Source organism: Nerophis lumbriciformis, linkage group LG01 (genome assembly GCF_033978685.3).
Source record: "Nerophis lumbriciformis linkage group LG01, RoL_Nlum_v2.1, whole genome shotgun sequence".
NCBI classification, from domain to species: domain Eukaryota; kingdom Metazoa; phylum Chordata; class Actinopteri; order Syngnathiformes; family Syngnathidae; genus Nerophis; species Nerophis lumbriciformis.
The window spans coordinates 25,263,844-25,281,264 of NC_084548.2; the positions used below are offsets into that span (position 1 = coordinate 25,263,844).

The window sequence follows — 17,421 nt, forward strand, 5'->3', positions numbered from 1 at the left end:
GTGTCGCCCTGCTCTCTTCTGTCTCTCTTTCACTGCCACATTCCCAGCTGGTGAAGAAAGAGGCTCCTCAGTCACATTATGCTGTGCTGCGGTTTCAGAAAAAAAACCCACGTATGCCTCCAAGGCAGTGGTTCTTAACCTTGTTGGAGGTACCGAACCCCACCAGTTTCATATGCGCATTCACCGAACCCTTCTTTAGTGAAAAATAAAATTGTTTTTTTCAAATTCAAGACAAAGTTATATGTTTTTGGTAACACTTTAGTATGGGGAACATATTCTAAGTAACAAAGGCTTAATTTAGAATTATTTGGACACTAGGGGAACATATTCTAAGTAATAAAGACTTATATTAGAGTTATTTGGTCAGGGTTAGAGGGTTAGGGTTATAATAAGGCCATGCCTAATAAGGCATTAATAAGTACTTAGTAATAACTAGTTAAGAGCCAATATGTTACTAATTTGCATGTTAATAAGCAACTCATTAATGGTGAATATGTTCCCCATACTAAAGTGTTACCATGTTTTTTTTACTGGTGCACAAAATGAACCGTGCATGAACATCACCTTGTTCAAAGAACAAAACCAACACAGTGCATAAACTCACAGCAAATTACACACCTGCAAATCAGTCTGACTTCTGCTGTTGCCGTTTCCGTAATACGCCGATAGGGAGAAGTTTGTATTTACACGATGAGTCGGGTGTGTTTTGACCTCCACCGAACCCCTGAGGCCGACTCGCCGAACCCCTAGGGTTCGATCGAACCCAGGTTAAGTACCACTGCTCCAAGGTATATTTTGTGGGTGGGACAAATGCATCCTTCTCCAATATTAGGTTGTTGACATGTCCCCCCTTCCCTCCGCCTATTACGCCTATGTTGGGTGCAACATTTTAGTATGGTGACCATTCAGTTACAGTATCACCGGCTGCTCAGATGTCAGGTTGTTATAAAGGTTTAGAGGTGAATAATACAAGCCAGATATGTACAAAATCCTTAATGTAATGGAATGGAGCCACACACTCTTACAAAATACTTTTCTCAAGATTTAAAAGATTCAGCATCACCAAAGTTAACTTTTCAAGCTACCATATTCCTTCTACATTCGCAAGAAGTAGAACTTCCCAAGTTTCCCGTTTAGCTTCCCTGAAAGGAACACATCAAACAGAAATAATTACACAAGAGTAATTAGGGATGATGTTCGTTAAGAAATTATCGAGTTCGAGCCCATTATCGAATCCTCTTATCGAACCGATTCCTTATCGAATCTCTTATCGAATCCAGATAGGTTGTTGTGTGTGCACTGAGTTCCAAAAGCCGTAGATGTTATGTGACTGGGCCGGAACACTGTTTATATGGAGGAAAGGCGGAGGTGACTGAGGACAGCATGCGGACGTTATAGGGTGAAGGTTTCAGGTGAGTGAGGACGCTAAAGGCACGCCACCAGTGAGCATATAGTGCTGCTATGTGCGTTGTAAATAAAAAAATTGCCGACAAACACATCACCAACATGGACGCTCATTTTCGACATCCCGGTGAAGCACACTGGAGAAGAAGGGGACCAGCATGGTAGCGAATCGATACGCAAAACGGGGAAAGAGAAGTCAGCTTTTACTGTTGTGCTAGCTTGCTATGCTAATGGACAACGAGACTGACTTTAAAAATGAGGAGAGGGAATCTGCCGTTTTTTATGGAGAACTTGCCCAGCTGTTCATTTCGGACACAGAAGATGAGGACTTTGATGGATTTGTGGATGAGGATTGATCAAAAAATAATGTGAGTACATTGATAAATACTTCAACAAAGTACAACCGAACTCAGCTTTGCTCCTGTTGCCTTTTTAAAACAGCGTCCATGCATGCTATAGCGTATGTTTTAAGCTAGCATATGTTTAACCATGCCTGTGCCCAAAAATACGCTGCGCCTTATTTATGTGTTAAATACAGAAATAGCACCCATAACTGACACGGCGCCTTTTAATCGGTTCTTTTCTTATCGAACAATCGGGAGAACTGGTTACGAACATCATCTCTAAGAGTAATACATCTATGAAATGCTGCATATCCCATAGCAACGACATATTGCCAAACATCTACACCTAACTTTTACATCTCACAGAAAACCACTGAAATAATCATTAGTTTTAGGTTAAAAGAAGAATAAATAAAGCTAGTTAAGGTGTTTAGTGAGTTTTAAAAAATGCTACACATATTACACCACACACATGACAACAACACAAATATATTCCATGTGGAAGTGTCCTCAAGAAAACTGCTCATATATAAGTATTTGGAGAATAATAAAGATAAATAAATGAATAAACTCTATTTTACAGTTTATTTCAAGTTCATACAGATATTGACAAAGTAGTAATTGCAACTTGACTCTATTTGACTAGAGCAAAAACACCATTGGAATAAATTCCACATGCGAGAACACGGTATGTATTAGAGATGCGCGGTTTGCGGGCACAACCGCGGAGTCCGCGGATTATCCGCGGATCGGGCGGATGAAATTTTAAAAAATAAGATTTTATCCGCGCGCGGGTCGGGTCGGGCGGATTAATTAGATTTTTTTTTTGTTTGTTTTTTTGCGGGTGGCAGTTAAACCAATTCGGAAATATATATACATAGTTAAATGTTACCCACATACGAAAAACGAGCAGGCACCTGCTGCATATGCCACAACAGAAGAAAAAAAAAGAAAAGAGATGGACACTTTTACGGAGCGGAGAAGGGACGCCTCGCCGGGGTCCGGGACCGAGGCCCCTTCCCCCGAGAGGGCCCCACCGGGAGCCGTAGCTGAGGCGATCCGCGAGAAGGGCCCGACGCACGTCCAGGGTCACTACCGCGCCCACCGCACCGACACCCCGCCTCGTCCGCCTTCGCCGCGGCCGGCGTCACGCGCAGCAGGTAAGCAGCTTACCTGCCCGCCACCCCCGTGGCCGGGGGCTCGTAACAGGGGTCACTCCGCGCGCTCCGCCCGCGCAGCTTACCTGCCCGCCACCCCTGTTGCCGGGGGCGCGTAACAGGGGTCACTCCGCGCGCAGTGCGCTCACGAAAGGGGTGGGGCTCACCCTGGTTTATATAGAGAGCAGGACGGTGGCCATGGAAGTCGGAACCCGCTAAGGAGTGTGTAACAACCCACCTGCCGAATCAACTAGCCCTGAAAATGGATGGCGCTGGAGCGTGGGCCCATACCTGGCCGTCGCCGGCAGCGAGACGCGCTTGGAGGTGCGCTCAGCGCGGCTCCCATATGATTGCGCACTGGTGTGCGTCTGGGTCGTGACAGCGTGGCACGCGAAAGTCTGTGCTGCATTGGATCAGTCTCCTTTCTTTAACAGGCAAAAGCTTTATAACCTCACCATACCTGCCAACTTTTGAAATCAGAAAAACCTAGTAGCCAGGGTCCAAGGGCCACAGGCCCCGGTAGGTCCAGGACAAAGTCCTGGTGGAGGGTTCAGGGCTTCGCCCCCCGACGCAAAATGATTATTAGCATTCAGACAGGTTAAAATGTTGCTAAAACCATCACTTTTCTATCAGTCACAGTGACTTTTCAAAACAAAAATATTACAGCAAAAATCATATGGGTTGATTGACATGTTTATTCTGTAAGCTAACTTCAATAGTTTGAAATTATTTTGACAGTTAATGCCAGTTATCCTGTCAACCTTTCACAAGACTTCAATTTGTTAATTGAAAGTATAAACAGTATAAACACTTTTTACAGTAAACAAATGGTAAAACAGTACTAAACAATTCCATTAAAAAAAAAATTGGTGTCATTAACTTTCTGTCCAAGCTTGTATAATCTACTGCCTTGTTCAATTGTAAAAAATATTCTGTGCCTAAAATTCACATTTCTATCACAATTATCATACTGTAAACATGGTAAGCTAACTTCATTAAAATTAATAGTCCTGTCAATAGCATGGAATTACAATTCAAATGTAGTTTTTTTGTAAGCCTTTCAAAAGAATTCAAAATATGAAAAATTAATGAAAATTAATTTAAGCCATCAGACACTTGAAAAGTGGCACATCACATCTCTAATGTAATCATTTGAACTTTTCAACAGAAATAGCACTGCAAAAATATTAAGGACATACTTCTGTATTTTGGTAGTTATGCTGTCAACATTTAACAAGATTTCTTCAACTTGGACTTGAAAGCATAAATAGTATAAACACTTTTAACAGTATGTCGTGCTGTGAAATACAGCCGACAGGATTGCGCACCAAACACGAAGCAAGGCCAAAGCGCACGCGCGCATGGTGCAGGAGAACAAAGGACTTCTTTCATTTAAGGTTTGTGATAAACCATCAAACTCATTCGTTAAAAGGACTCTATAGTAATATAAAGCGAATTTTTCTGGACATTATCATGCAAGAAAAGTTTATTTTTGGGACCGCGATCACCGCGTAATGATTTTTAAAGGTTGCATTACAAACATTTAACTGTCCCATGTGATCAGCCAGTGCGATTGGAAGTCCATGCTCAATTATTGCCTCCGTAAATAAAACTTCGGGCGGATGCGGGCGGATGGCGGGCGGGTGCAGTTCTGATCAAACGTTACATCGGGTGGATGGCGGATGGTTGACGACTTTCTGACGCGGTTGCGGATGAAATAAATTGCCTATCCGCGCATCTCTAGTATGTATGCAACATTTTTACTTTGATTTCACTTGATGTCTCGCTACGACTTCGTTTGTTTGCCCCCCAAAGGTTTGAGCCTGTGACAACAACAACTGAATGTGATGTCTGTTGCTGTCAATTGCAAGTTTATCCACCCAATAATGGCACAGCCCATCTGTGTAAGAGTATCAAACACAGTCTGGCCTTTACAGAGGGGATTTGTTGTTATATTTTGTTATCATATTACTGCTAAAACGATGTCTCTAATGGTGCCAAAGATTTTTCTATGGTTCTGTCCTAAATAGATTTGTCTCAGAGTTCAGCGATTCCCAACAACTATGCCACTTCACCTTATTTTGCCAAGAGCGATCATTATGTACCATCATCTAGTGGAGGAGCATTTAATTGTTCTGTCTGCCAATATACAATACTAGCATCAATACATGAAGAAAAATACATTATTTGTAGTAGATAAACGATATGTATGAACCACTTGAGTGACATTGGATCATTTGCCGTGGCAAACCTGATGTAATTACCCGGTGTATTCACGGTGTGCAGAGAGATTTTTGTATTGTAAAATTGGCTCATTAAAGGTTGGAAAACATTGCCCTAGTTGACTTACTCTATCCACCACCCCTTAGACAATGTTCCAGTTCCACGGCGTCCATGTTGGCTGTCAGAGAGCAGTGCCGTTTACGCTGACTAACCACTCGTCAGCTCCTGCTCGGATAGCCTTCGACCTGTCGCAATACCCAAATTTCACCCTGAGGCTTCCTCAGTGCTCTGCAAGTAAGTATGCATGCACACCATTCTAACTCCATCGTCACGACCTTTTCACTTTGATTATACAGCTCTTGTATTTGTTTTTACAAGGAAAGAGTGATCAAGTTGTGAGTGTGCTGGAGATACAGGCTTACCAGACAGTCAGCTGTTCTCTTGTCTTCTCCCCTACCGAGGTAAGAAGCTCTGTCCAGGTCGTCCTCGTGTTATAGCGTTTCATGGTTACGACACAGTCGCATTAATTATTAATACTGTAAAAAAAAAAAAGAATTACTTGCGCCAGCAGAAGAATACAGGCCGAAGAATACATAGGAATCGCTACATTTAGTAAGGACAACGTCACGTTTATTCTTTTTAATGAACTTTTTGCGTTTAATGAAGTTCCCCAAGTGTGAGGCACCCTCTTCTGATGGCAGTGCGTCAAAGAAAAGTCAAGTGAAAGTCAAAAGTGAAGTTTACAGCTGTTTTAAAGTGCTTCCGACGTCACAGAGTAATATAAGTTGACAGGCTGACACCTCAAATTGATCTCTGAACGGCGCAAGGTACGAAATTGTTGAAAAAAACAAGTTAAAAGTGCCGCAAGTCGCTAAAGAAGCAACTGCCGTTGAAGACACAAGAGGCACTGACGTCAGAGACTGCCGCGATGCCAAAAGCTAAAGGAAAGATTGAAATCCCGAAACGTTCGGTGTCAGCTGACACTGGGAACAAGATTTGAGGCTGGACACAGGACATGATGGGAATCAAGAAGGGATACTACAAAACCTATTACATGAATTTAACGAAATGAAAGAAGAATTGAAAGAATGGAGAGAAGAAATGAAAGAAGAAATGAAAGAAATTAAAAAAGATCTGAGAAAAGCAACAACAGAACACAAACAAGATGTGAAAAGTCTGCAGCAAAATATAGAAAGTCCGCAAACTCAGAACACCTCCAGAAAAAATAAAGCCGCAGAAATGTGCCAACAAATGAAGACCCTTCAAGAAGACAACTACACGCTGTGGAATATCATAGATGAAATGGATCAGGATAAACGAATGAATGATATCATCGTGACAGGGCACCGAATTAAACCAAGATCCTATGCGAAAGCTGTGAATAATGAAGGTGAACCAGATGAAATGGATATTGTCTCAGCAGAACAGCAAGTGGTCAACTTTCTGCAATCAAAGGAAATTGAAATCGACCCTAATACCATCAAAACATGCATCCCACTGAACGGAAGAAACAACAACGCCACTCCAGTCGTGCTCATGAAACTCGTAAACAGAAAATCTAAAATGGCATTGCTGAGACAGGGAAAGAAGCTGAAGGGAACAAATGTTTACATGCAGTAGTATCATAGTATGATACTACTGCATCATACTACAATGGCGGACTTAGCACAAAGCTCTTCGGGTAAAACTTTACCATATAATCTGCTGAAGTCACCAATGGGGCAAACGGATCGTTTGCAGGAAGTATGAAGGAAGGCAAGATTGTTTTATAAATATCTCCGCAATGCCTTCATGGTTTTATTTCAAATTTTTGGGACTTATGCAGATCCTAAATACACAAACAAATACACTTTTCTTACCATTCGGTAAGATAAGTTGGTTTTGCATTATAGGGCCCCTTTAACCTCTAAAGGCCTGAGTGGCCACATGCGTGGACAGCACCTTTTTAGCTCTTATTTCCAAAATTGTCTACACTACTGAATTGGGGTCTTATGGCCCTTATGTGGACACTTTTACTGCTATCTGGTGGTGTCAGAAGAGTATAACATACAATGGAATTTGGAAAAAAAAGTGTAAAAATAAGAATTAGCATGTCACTAAACATGATGTACCGGTACACGTTTGTTACTTATGGACTAAGTACATCATATAAAAAAAATATTCTTAGTTTTTATTCTAATTAGGGTCCAATAAGCCCAAATAGCAAAGAGAAATTAAAAAAGCATGTAAACAAACAGCTTGGGCCTTAAGAGGTTAAGCCTTACGCTCAGGGTCACTATATCTATAAATTTAGTCACATGGTTAAAACGCCTCACCCCGATTCTACCTCAAGATTGAGACCACTAAGTCTATCAACTGTCACATCAAGGATAAATATGGCATGTTTGAACATGTAAAAGGATATTCTCCTATGAAAAGGACAGTGATAACTAAGCAGCTTAGCGGTCTCATTACCGAGACGTCCTCCTCCCCATAAGCCTGTCTCCCTCCCTTGCAATGCCCCTTCCTATATGGAAGACAACCACAGGAGTAAAAGTAAATTGTTGTCTTTTTTTAAATAATGTTTCATTTCATTCTTGTCTTCTCACCTGTTCTTGTCACCCTAATTAATGCATGTAGGCCAGTTCGCCTGTCAGTTGAAAGTATCTCAACCAGACCTCTATTCAGTTCTCTCAAGGTCCATTGTCTTCACTTGGTCAAAATTGTATCTTCTCATTGAGTAATTTATTTGATTTGTTTCTCCTAACGTTTTCCTGGCTTGCCCGATTTCTTTTAGGAGGAGATTCAGGGCATTCATGTTTTTGGTAAATTTAGTGATTCAGCTTTTATTTCCTCCATTAAATTGCTTGAAGATAGCTTGTGTCAGATCCTGGCACTGCAGAAATTCCTGGTAGTATTCTATCCAGCAATCTGTTAATGTTTTTTTGCGTGGGAACTTTTTCCCTTAGTGCTGTTTTTTCAGGATGGAGTTTTTTGGCTTGTAACTTTTTAATTTTGTCGGATTTGGACATGCTGTACAGTAGTTTCTTGTTGTGTTCCTTGTGCATCTCCCTGTGAATTCCTTCCTATCCTTTCCCACATTTCTCTTTTTGCTTTCCTTTTGACACGATTCCAATGATTTAATTGCTGAATATATGCATCTCTAGTTTTAGTTGTTCTCTCCTTCCACTATTTAAAGCATTAGTTTTTTTTTTTAACTTCTGTCGTTACCTCCTCTGTCCGCCTGCCTGTTCTTTTCTTTGCCGTTTTTCCCACAACTGACAGTCAATCTGGGTCTTCTTTGATGATTGTACATTCTTATTGAAGCTATTCCTATCCCTAACATGATGATATCTTTCTCTTATAGCTTTCCCTCAATTATAGCAGTTTTTTCTGCTTTTAGTCTTTTACTGACTACCTTTGTTTTTGGTAAATGTTGTTTCAGCCTGCCTTTAACTTTTCTGTCGTCTGAATCCGATAATCAAGATTGCTTAGCGGTCTCATTACCGAATGAACTGATTGAAAGTACCTTGTATTCTTGAAGCTCCTTGAACTACTCATATCTCTGTTATGGACTTCTTGCTAGAAAATATAAAATCAATATGTGATTTAAGGCCCCATTGATCGATGTTGTATCTGTACCAAGTATACCGATGATGACCACATTCATTGATGGGTGAAATACTGTATGTGTTCATGAATGAGAAGTTAAATCTAAGGCCTTGTTTACACTAAGTCGTTTAACCCCTTAAACAAATAATTATTTAGCCTAAGCCCCGTTTCAGCCACACTAACCAGCGTTTAAGGTCCCCCTCCTCGGACAAATTTTTACACGGGTAAGTCAGCCGTGTATTTCTTGAATCTCCGGCACTTAACTTAGTATGGACTCATTGATCGTTTACAAAGTGAGTTCGGAGAGGAAGTGAAGCCAGAAAGCCCGCGCAGGAAGAGACATCAGAAAGAACGCTCCACAGGCAGCTTCATAACAAAGATGGAGGCGAATCATCCAGACATGCCCGTGTTTCTCCTTCTTCTACATGTACAGGTGCTTTTGGAAACCACAAATCAATACCTTAAGAGAAGGCAACGGGCGATTGCAGCTATTTTGTATACAACACTTCTCAGATAGCAGAAGAACTTTCAAATGTCCGGGTCAGCTGTGAGTCTATTTACCGAAAAACTTGATCCCTTCATCCTGTGGATGTGATCGTGATAGGCAGTGTGTGACAACAAATATTGCTTTATGGATCTGACAGTGAAATGGCCAGGCAGCGTGCATGATGCCCGCATCATGCACGCGGGGGTCTTAAAAGGTGGCATTGTTGTGTGTGGACACGGATAAGGTTAGGTGTGATTTACCCTGGATAACCTTAGTGTAAACAGGGCCTAAGACAGAAGTCTTTCTTGCCTGTAGTGTCTTCAACGGGTTCTGTGTCTACATGGCAGTTCAGGTCACCAATGGTGATGACATTGCTTTTCATTTGGTTCTCAACAACTTTGCAACCTTCTTTCACATGGTCTGCCTTGCGAGAGGGCATACGCTTGGATGAATGTCACCTTGTTTGGTGTGCTCACGTGTTCTATTTTTTCTACAAATTTTGACATTTCTGCATTTATATCTGTATGGCTCCCAGAGTAGGCTGGTTCATCGACGTCATGTATTTGTTTTCCTTACGTTCCCTTTGAATTTCAACCCTTTGAATTTACAAACCCCGTTTCCATATGAGTTGGGAAATTGTGTTAGATGTAAATATAAACAGAATACAATGATTTGCAAATCCCTTTCAACCCATATTCAATTGAATGCACTGCAAAGACAAGATATTTGATGTTCAAACTCATAAACTTTTTTTTTTTTTTGCAAACAATAATTAACTTAGAATTTCATGGCTGCAACACATGCCAAAGTAGTTGGGAAAGGGCATGTTCACCACTGTGTTACATCACCTTTTCTTTTAACAACACTCAATAAACGATTGGGGACTGAGGAAACTAATTGTTGAAGCTTTTTAAAGTGGAATTCTTTCCCATTCTTGTTTTATGTAGAGCTTCAGTCGTTCAACAGTCCGGGGTCTCCGCTGTCGTATTTTACGCTTCATAATGCGCCACACATTTTCGATGGGAGACAGGTCTGGACTGCAGGCGAGCCAGGAAAGTACCCGCACTCTTTTTTTACGAAGCCACACTGTTGTAACACGTGCTGAATGTGGCTTGGCATTGTCTTGCTGAAATAAGCAGGGGCGTCCATGAAAAAGACGGCGTTTAGATGGCAGCATATGTTGTTCCAAAACCTGTATGTACCTTTCACCATTAATGGTGCCTTCACAGATGTGTAAGTTACCCATGCCTTGGGCACTAATGCACCCCCATACCATCACAGATGCTGACTTTTGAACTTTGCGTCGATAACAGTCTGGATGGTTCGCTTCCCCTTTGGTCCGGATGACACGATGTTGAATATTTCCAAAAACAATTTGAAATGTGGACTCGTCAGACCACAGAACACTTTTCCACTTTGCATGAGTCCATCTTAGATGATCTCGGGCCCAGAGAAGCCGGCGGCGTTTCTGGATGTTGTTGATAAATGGCTTTCGCTTTGCATAGTAGAGCTTTAACTTGCACTTACAGATGTAGCGACGAACTGTATTTAGTGACAGTGGTTTTCTGAAGTGTTCCTGAGCCCATGTGGTGATATCCTTTAGAGATTGATGTCGGTTTTTCATTCAGTGCTGTCTGAGGGATCGAAGGTCACGGTCATTCAATGTTGGTTTCCGGCCATGCCGCTTACGTGGAGTTATTTCTCCAGATTCTCTGAACCTTTTGATGATATTATGGACCGTAGATGTTGAAATCCCTAAATTCTTGCAATTGCACTTTCAGAAACGTTGTTCTTAAACTGTTTGACTATTTGCTCACGCAGTTGTGGACAAAGGGGTGTACCTTGCCCCAACCTATCTTGTGAAAGACTGAGCATTTTTTGGCAAGCTGTTTTTATACCCAATCATGGCACCCCGCCTGTTCCCAATTAGCCTGCACACCTGTGGGATGTTCCAAATAAGTGTTTGATGAGCATTCCTCAACTTTATCAGTATTTATTGCCACCTTTCCCAACTTCTTTGTCACGTGTTGCTGTCATCAAATTCTAAAGTTAATGATTATTTGCAAAAAAAAAAAAAGTTTATCAGTTTGAACATCAATTATGTTGTCTTTGTAGCATATTCAACTGAAAATGGGTTGAAAATTATTTGCAAATCATTGTATTCCGTTTATATTTACATCCAACACAATTTCCCAACTCATATGGAAACAGGTGTTTAGATTTTGTGGTCTTTTATACGTTTCACAGTTTTTTTTCTCCAGGCTTTTCCTGTATTGTATCTGTATTAATTGTTCCAATAATTGCATATCCATTCATCTAGGTCCAAGTCCATTTGGTGAAATTCTGATGGTTCATTTCAAGGTTTTCCTGGTTTTTTTTGAGCAAATGTAATTTCACTGCTGCTCTAAGCAATAAAACGTCAGACTTTTTGTTTTTGTTTTTATCACTGTATGTTCTGCATGGTTTCTGTGTACGGTGCAAGTGATTTAGGTGTTATTTTAGCTATAATTTAGGTGTAAGTTCTGACGTGCACTAAAATTGTACTTACACTGCCAATGTAGTATCAGAACTCGTTCGTAGACCGAAGACGTCTGTACACTTTGTGCTACACAATGAGGAAGAGTTTTACTTTAGAAGTAGGAAAGATATCATTTTAGTATAATTATCTTTAAAGTATATTTTTGTTTTTAACTTCAGATAGCTGAATATGACTTTGCCCTACCGCTGATGGTTAGTGGAATGACATGGTCCGTTGCTTCTCCACCGCCTTCACCCTCGTCCGTCTCAACTTTTTTCTCATCGGGATCCAGCAAATCCATTATCAAAGTGCTGCCCTGGTCTTTCAGCATGAAAAAACAACAGCCACGCATACAAGCCACAGGTGGGCTCCCTCATGTGATGACGATTATGACGTTGGTGTTTATATTGTTGCCTCATGATGTCCCTTTCCTAAAATAGTGCTGCTAGCCCCACTGGAAGTGTCCCCTTCAAGTCTACAGTTTCTCATGGATGATGATGCGCAACAGTCTAACTCTTACACTCAGGTAAATGTCCTTACCAATTGCAGTGCAACGTCTTTAAGTCGGCCCCATTTATATCGACAACATTTCTAAGTTAAGTTCTGGTCCAATGTGTTCTGATTATTACAGTGGACCCTTGATTTCTGAACTTATTTTGTTCTTGAACAGGGTTCGTAAATCAAAAACTTTCAAATAGCGGAGCAGATTTCTCCATAAGAAACAATGTAAATATATATATTGGGTTCCAGCCTCGACAAAAGTCCCCATTTTAGTGAAGGTTTGTACACTTTGAACTTTGAACACAATATACAATGCGATACAATACTGTATATTAAACAGACATAAGAAGGGAGTGATGAATCAACTTTATATACAATAAAAAAGTAAAAACAACCACACAGAAGTCACTATAGTGCCGTCAAACAAAATCCCCAATTTAACAACCATATTGCTAAAATAATAAACATTTAAAATAGTAAATTCCACCCACATTAACATCGGCAGTGGAAAGTTGACGAGAAGCAGCAGGCATGTGTAGCCAGGAGAGGGAGGAGGGAGGAACGAGAGGAGAAATACTGTCTTTTCCTCCGCTGTGACATATGTTTGCTCTGGCATATTTTTCCCAGAAAAGACCATTTTCATCATATTTAAAACGTGGTGTGGTTACTTACTATGCTGTGGTCATGCTTGTTAACGCCATTATGTACTTCTCGCAAATAGTCTTTTTTGAACTCCACAGCGATTTGCTCCATTTTTCCACGCTGGTCTGTTGAATTTTTGGGACTCATATTGAGTGAGCAAAATGGACAAAACTTGTCAAAGGGCGAAAAAAAAACACAGGAAAGACACAGAAGCTGAAGTGTTGAGACGTGACTCCTCTGCGCAGCAAGTGAAGTGGAGGTTCTCCGCCTTCACAACAATGTTGTGCCCTGCTTTTTTGCCTGCAGGCGCCTGATTGAAGCGTTCGTACACAAAGACATGGTTTGCACACAGAGGCATATTTGGCTAGAATCAAAAGTTCGTAAATCGAAAAGTGAGGGGTTCGTAAATCTAACTATCTGAAGCCAACTATACCACATATGATCGACCGCTTTTGTCCACATAACATTTGAGAGCTATGAGTGTCACTTATATGGAAAAAATGGGTCACTTTATGTCGACATGCTGTAGTATCCTTCGTCCTTATCGTTAATCAGCGTGAAATGACGCACCCCAGATGGGTCGTAGTTTAACTTTCCAAGTCTTCTTTGCCACGCCTTCATGCACTTCTGGAAATATTCTTCAGGGATCTTCTACAGAATGCTCAGAGCAATGTAAGCAGGCGCCTTGTCATGGTGAAGCAGCCAGGAGTTTTTCTGCCATCACCCTATCTTCTTTTTGCACACCGAACGAAGCAAACGCTGCAGGATCTCTTTGGAGACATACTGGTTGGTCGTCTAATTTTGGTGCAAGAACTTGCAGTGGGCAATGCCCCTCACATTGAAGAGCACAATTTTGACTTTGCTCTGAACATCTGGCAGTTCTTGGCCAAGAAGACCATTGCTGTGCTGGATCCACTACCTACTCACCTGACCTGGCTCTGTCTGACTTTGTACTTTTTCACAAACTCAAGTTGAACTTCAAGGGAACCGTTTGGAAGATGTGGATGACATCGAGATGGGCGAGCTGCAGAGGATCTAAGAATAATCCTTCGAGGAGTGAGGGGATTACTTCTGATAGGAAAACATGTATTTTGGATTGGAAATATATGTGACACCAGTCCAAGAGTCACAATAGCAAAATGATAAAAAGCCACTCAATAGATATCAGTTTCAATATTTTCAATTAATATATGTTCTTTGCTTCATTTCAAAGTACACATGTGGTTCTAAGCGCAAAAGGTGTGAGGTTATTTTCAAAAAAGTAATACATTCACAATTAAAAATGTAAAATACGCTACTCACAAAATGTTTGGGACTAGAGATGTCCGATAATATCGGCCTGCCGATATTATCGGTCGATAAATGCTTTAAAATGTAATATCGGAATTTATCGGTATCGTTTTTTTTATTATTATCGGTATCGTTTTTTTATTATTATTTATTTTTTATTTTTTATTAAATCAACATAAAAAACACAAGATACACTTACAATTGGTGCACCAACCCAAAAAACCTCCCTCCCCCATTTACAATCATTCACACTCATTCACACAAAAGGGTTGTTTCTTTCTGTTATTAATATTTTGGTTCCTACATTATATATCAATATAGTCAGTCAGTCTGCAGGGATACAGTCCGTAAGCACACATGATTGTGCGTGCTGCTGGTCCACTAATAGTACTAACCTTTAACAGTTAATTTGACTAATTTTCATTAATTACTAGTTTCTATGTAACTGTTTTTATATTGTTTTACTTTCTTTTTTATTCAAAAAAATGTTTTAAATGTATTTATCTTATTTTATTTTAGTAATTTTTAAAAAAAGGACCTTATCTTCACCATACCTGGTTGTCCAAATTAGGCATAATAATGTGTTAATTCCACGACTGCTTATATCGGTATCGGTTGATATCGGTATCGGTAATTAAGAGTTCGACAATATCGGAATATCGGATATCAGCAAAAAAGCCATTATCGGACATCCCTATTTGGGACACTTGGTTTTCAGTGTAAAGCTAACAAATACATGACTACAAGCTTTATAAGTGAACTTAATACGATGTATCTGCACGTTGGAATGCTCTTCATTGTTTGTTTTGCAATTTGTGACATTGTTGAGGTTTCCTTTCATACTCAGACAGTAAAGCTGCAAGCAGAGTGCGCACAGAGTGTCAGTTGGCACAACATCCAAGGGAGGAGTTTGCGCTGGCGATTGGACTGCAGTGGAACAACATCACCGGAGGACGGAGGAGCAAATGACCAGCCTCGTTTGTTTGTGTTTCCATCATCGGGTTGTCTGACGCCTGGCCAGTTAATCTGCTCGGCAGTCAGCATCATGCCCCAGGCTATCGCAACACGTAAGAAATTACCAGAAAACTCACATTCATCTCTTTCTGGCAGCATTTGTACATTTTCTATCCTGGTAGGCACAGTGACCAGACTATCGCTCAGTCTTTACCTGGGAGACACAGACAGCATGATGGGGGAACCCTACAAAGAGCTGCCAGTCGTTATTATCCGCCAGCTGCCCAATATCATCATCACCCCCCCACAACTGCTCTTGACACCAGTTCCCCTGGAAAGCAGCATTACAGCAAGACTCACCCTACTGGTCTCAGGATATACCAGGTGGCTACACAAGCAAACAGTTTTATTTTTAGATGGAATATAACTCATTAACTTTTCACATTTATCATGTCATTAATTATAATAACTTAGCATGTTGCTATTACCAATATGTCTTTTATTGGTTATCATTATGTTTGTTGTGGCTGTTTGCCAGCTGTGTGCAACAATTTTAGGAGCACACACCCACGCGCACGCACGCGCACACGCACACACGTATGTGAAAGGTATGTGTATATATGAATATGAATGCTTTAATATCTTCAAAGCAATACAAAAAATAAGAATATAATGTGTCTTCCCTTTGCACTGCATGTTTTCGAAAGCCTCACTTTTCCTCGGGTTTGGTTTTTGACAAATATTTCACCAAAAGTTATCCCGTTTTTTGTTTATACCAAGATACAGCCATACGTTGCACATAACAAACTGGTCAGTTTGACCATGTAACATTCAATGAAAAAAATCCCACATATTGCTGACTCGATTGCAAAATAATCCACCATGGGGCAAAAGAAAGTTGGAAGTGCAAACACTTTGATAATAAAGGTGAGAGCACTATTGAATTTGAGAATTAATTCATAGCCCATTATGCATGTGGTGTCTGCCTGGCTCTCCCCTTATTGCCATCCACAACAACAAGAGTCTTCAATAAAGATAAATGTGATGCTAAATGTTTTTATACATTTAAATAATCATGTATATGTATTTAATGCATGTGCAATTACGAGTATTCTCTAAAATTGTGTTTTGTGTTAATATTTTTGGGTGTCTGGAACGGATTAATCAGATTTACATTATTTCTAATGAGAAAAATTGCTTCAATTTCTTACAATTTGGTTTTCGTCTGACCTTTTGGAACAAATTACCGGTAGCAAAAAACGTGGTACTACTTTGACTAGGTCTCATTTAATTTTGTACAGTATTAATCATTTATTGGAGTGCGTTGTAAGAATGAAATATCGTAACACGATACTGATTGGACCTAGAGAAGATGCGTGTTCTCTTAGCTTTACAATTTGCCTCCTGATAGTTAAAGGCCTACTTAAATGTGATTTTCTTATTCAAACGGGGATAGCAGGTCCATTCTATGTGTCATACTTGATCATTTCGCGATATTGCCATATTTTTGCTGAAAGGATTTAGTAGAGAACATCGACGATAAAGTTCGCAACTTTTGGTCACTGATAAAAAAGCCTTGCCTGTACCGGAAGTAGCAGACGAGTAGCGTGACGTCACAGGTTGTGGAGCTCCTCACATCTGCACATTGTTTACAATCATGGCCACAAGCAGCGAGAGCGATTCGGACCGAGAAAGCGACGATTTCCCCATTAATTTGAGCGAGGATGAAAGATTTGTGGATGAGGAAAGTGAGAGTGAAGGACTAGAGGGCAGTGGGAGCGATTCAGATAGGGAAGATGCTGTGAGAGGCGGGTGGGACCTGATATTCAGCTGGGAATGACTAAAACAGTAAATAAACACAAGACATATATATACTCTATTAGCCACAACACAACCAGACTTATATTTAATATGCCACAAATTAATCCTGCATAACAAACACCTCCCCCCTCCCGTCCATACAACCCGCCAATACAACTCAAACACCTGCACAACACACTCAATCCCACAGCCAAAAGTACCGTTCACCTCCCCAAAGTTCATACAGCACATATATTTCCCCAAAGTCCCCAAAGTTACGTACGTGACATGCACATGGCGGCACGCACGTACGGGCAAGCAATCAAATGTTTGGAAGCCGCAGCTGCATGCGTACTCACGGTACCGTGTCTGCGTATCCAACTCAAAGTCCTCCTGGTAAGAGTCTCTGTTGTCCCAGTTCTCCACAGGCCAATGGTAAAGTTTGACTGTCATCTTTCGGGAATGTAAACAATGAAACACCGACCGTGTTTGTGTTGCTGAAGTCGGCCA

At 40.7% G+C, this 17,421-nt stretch overlaps 1 protein-coding gene across 1 annotated transcript in view; it reads left to right on the forward strand.

The window, feature by feature from the left end:
* LOC133617766 (cilia- and flagella-associated protein 47-like) overlaps positions 1-17,421 on the forward strand; it is a 165,910-nt gene that overhangs the window by 48,113 nt on the left and 100,376 nt on the right. The window contains exons 21-26 of the mRNA XM_061977973.1: positions 5,275-5,422; positions 5,507-5,589; positions 11,904-12,087; positions 12,165-12,250; positions 15,005-15,224; positions 15,294-15,495. Of these exons, the coding sequence (XP_061833957.1) occupies positions 5,275-5,422; positions 5,507-5,589; positions 11,904-12,087; positions 12,165-12,250; positions 15,005-15,224; positions 15,294-15,495 (923 nt within the window). The remainder of the gene's footprint in view (positions 1-5,274; positions 5,423-5,506; positions 5,590-11,903; positions 12,088-12,164; positions 12,251-15,004; positions 15,225-15,293; positions 15,496-17,421) is intronic.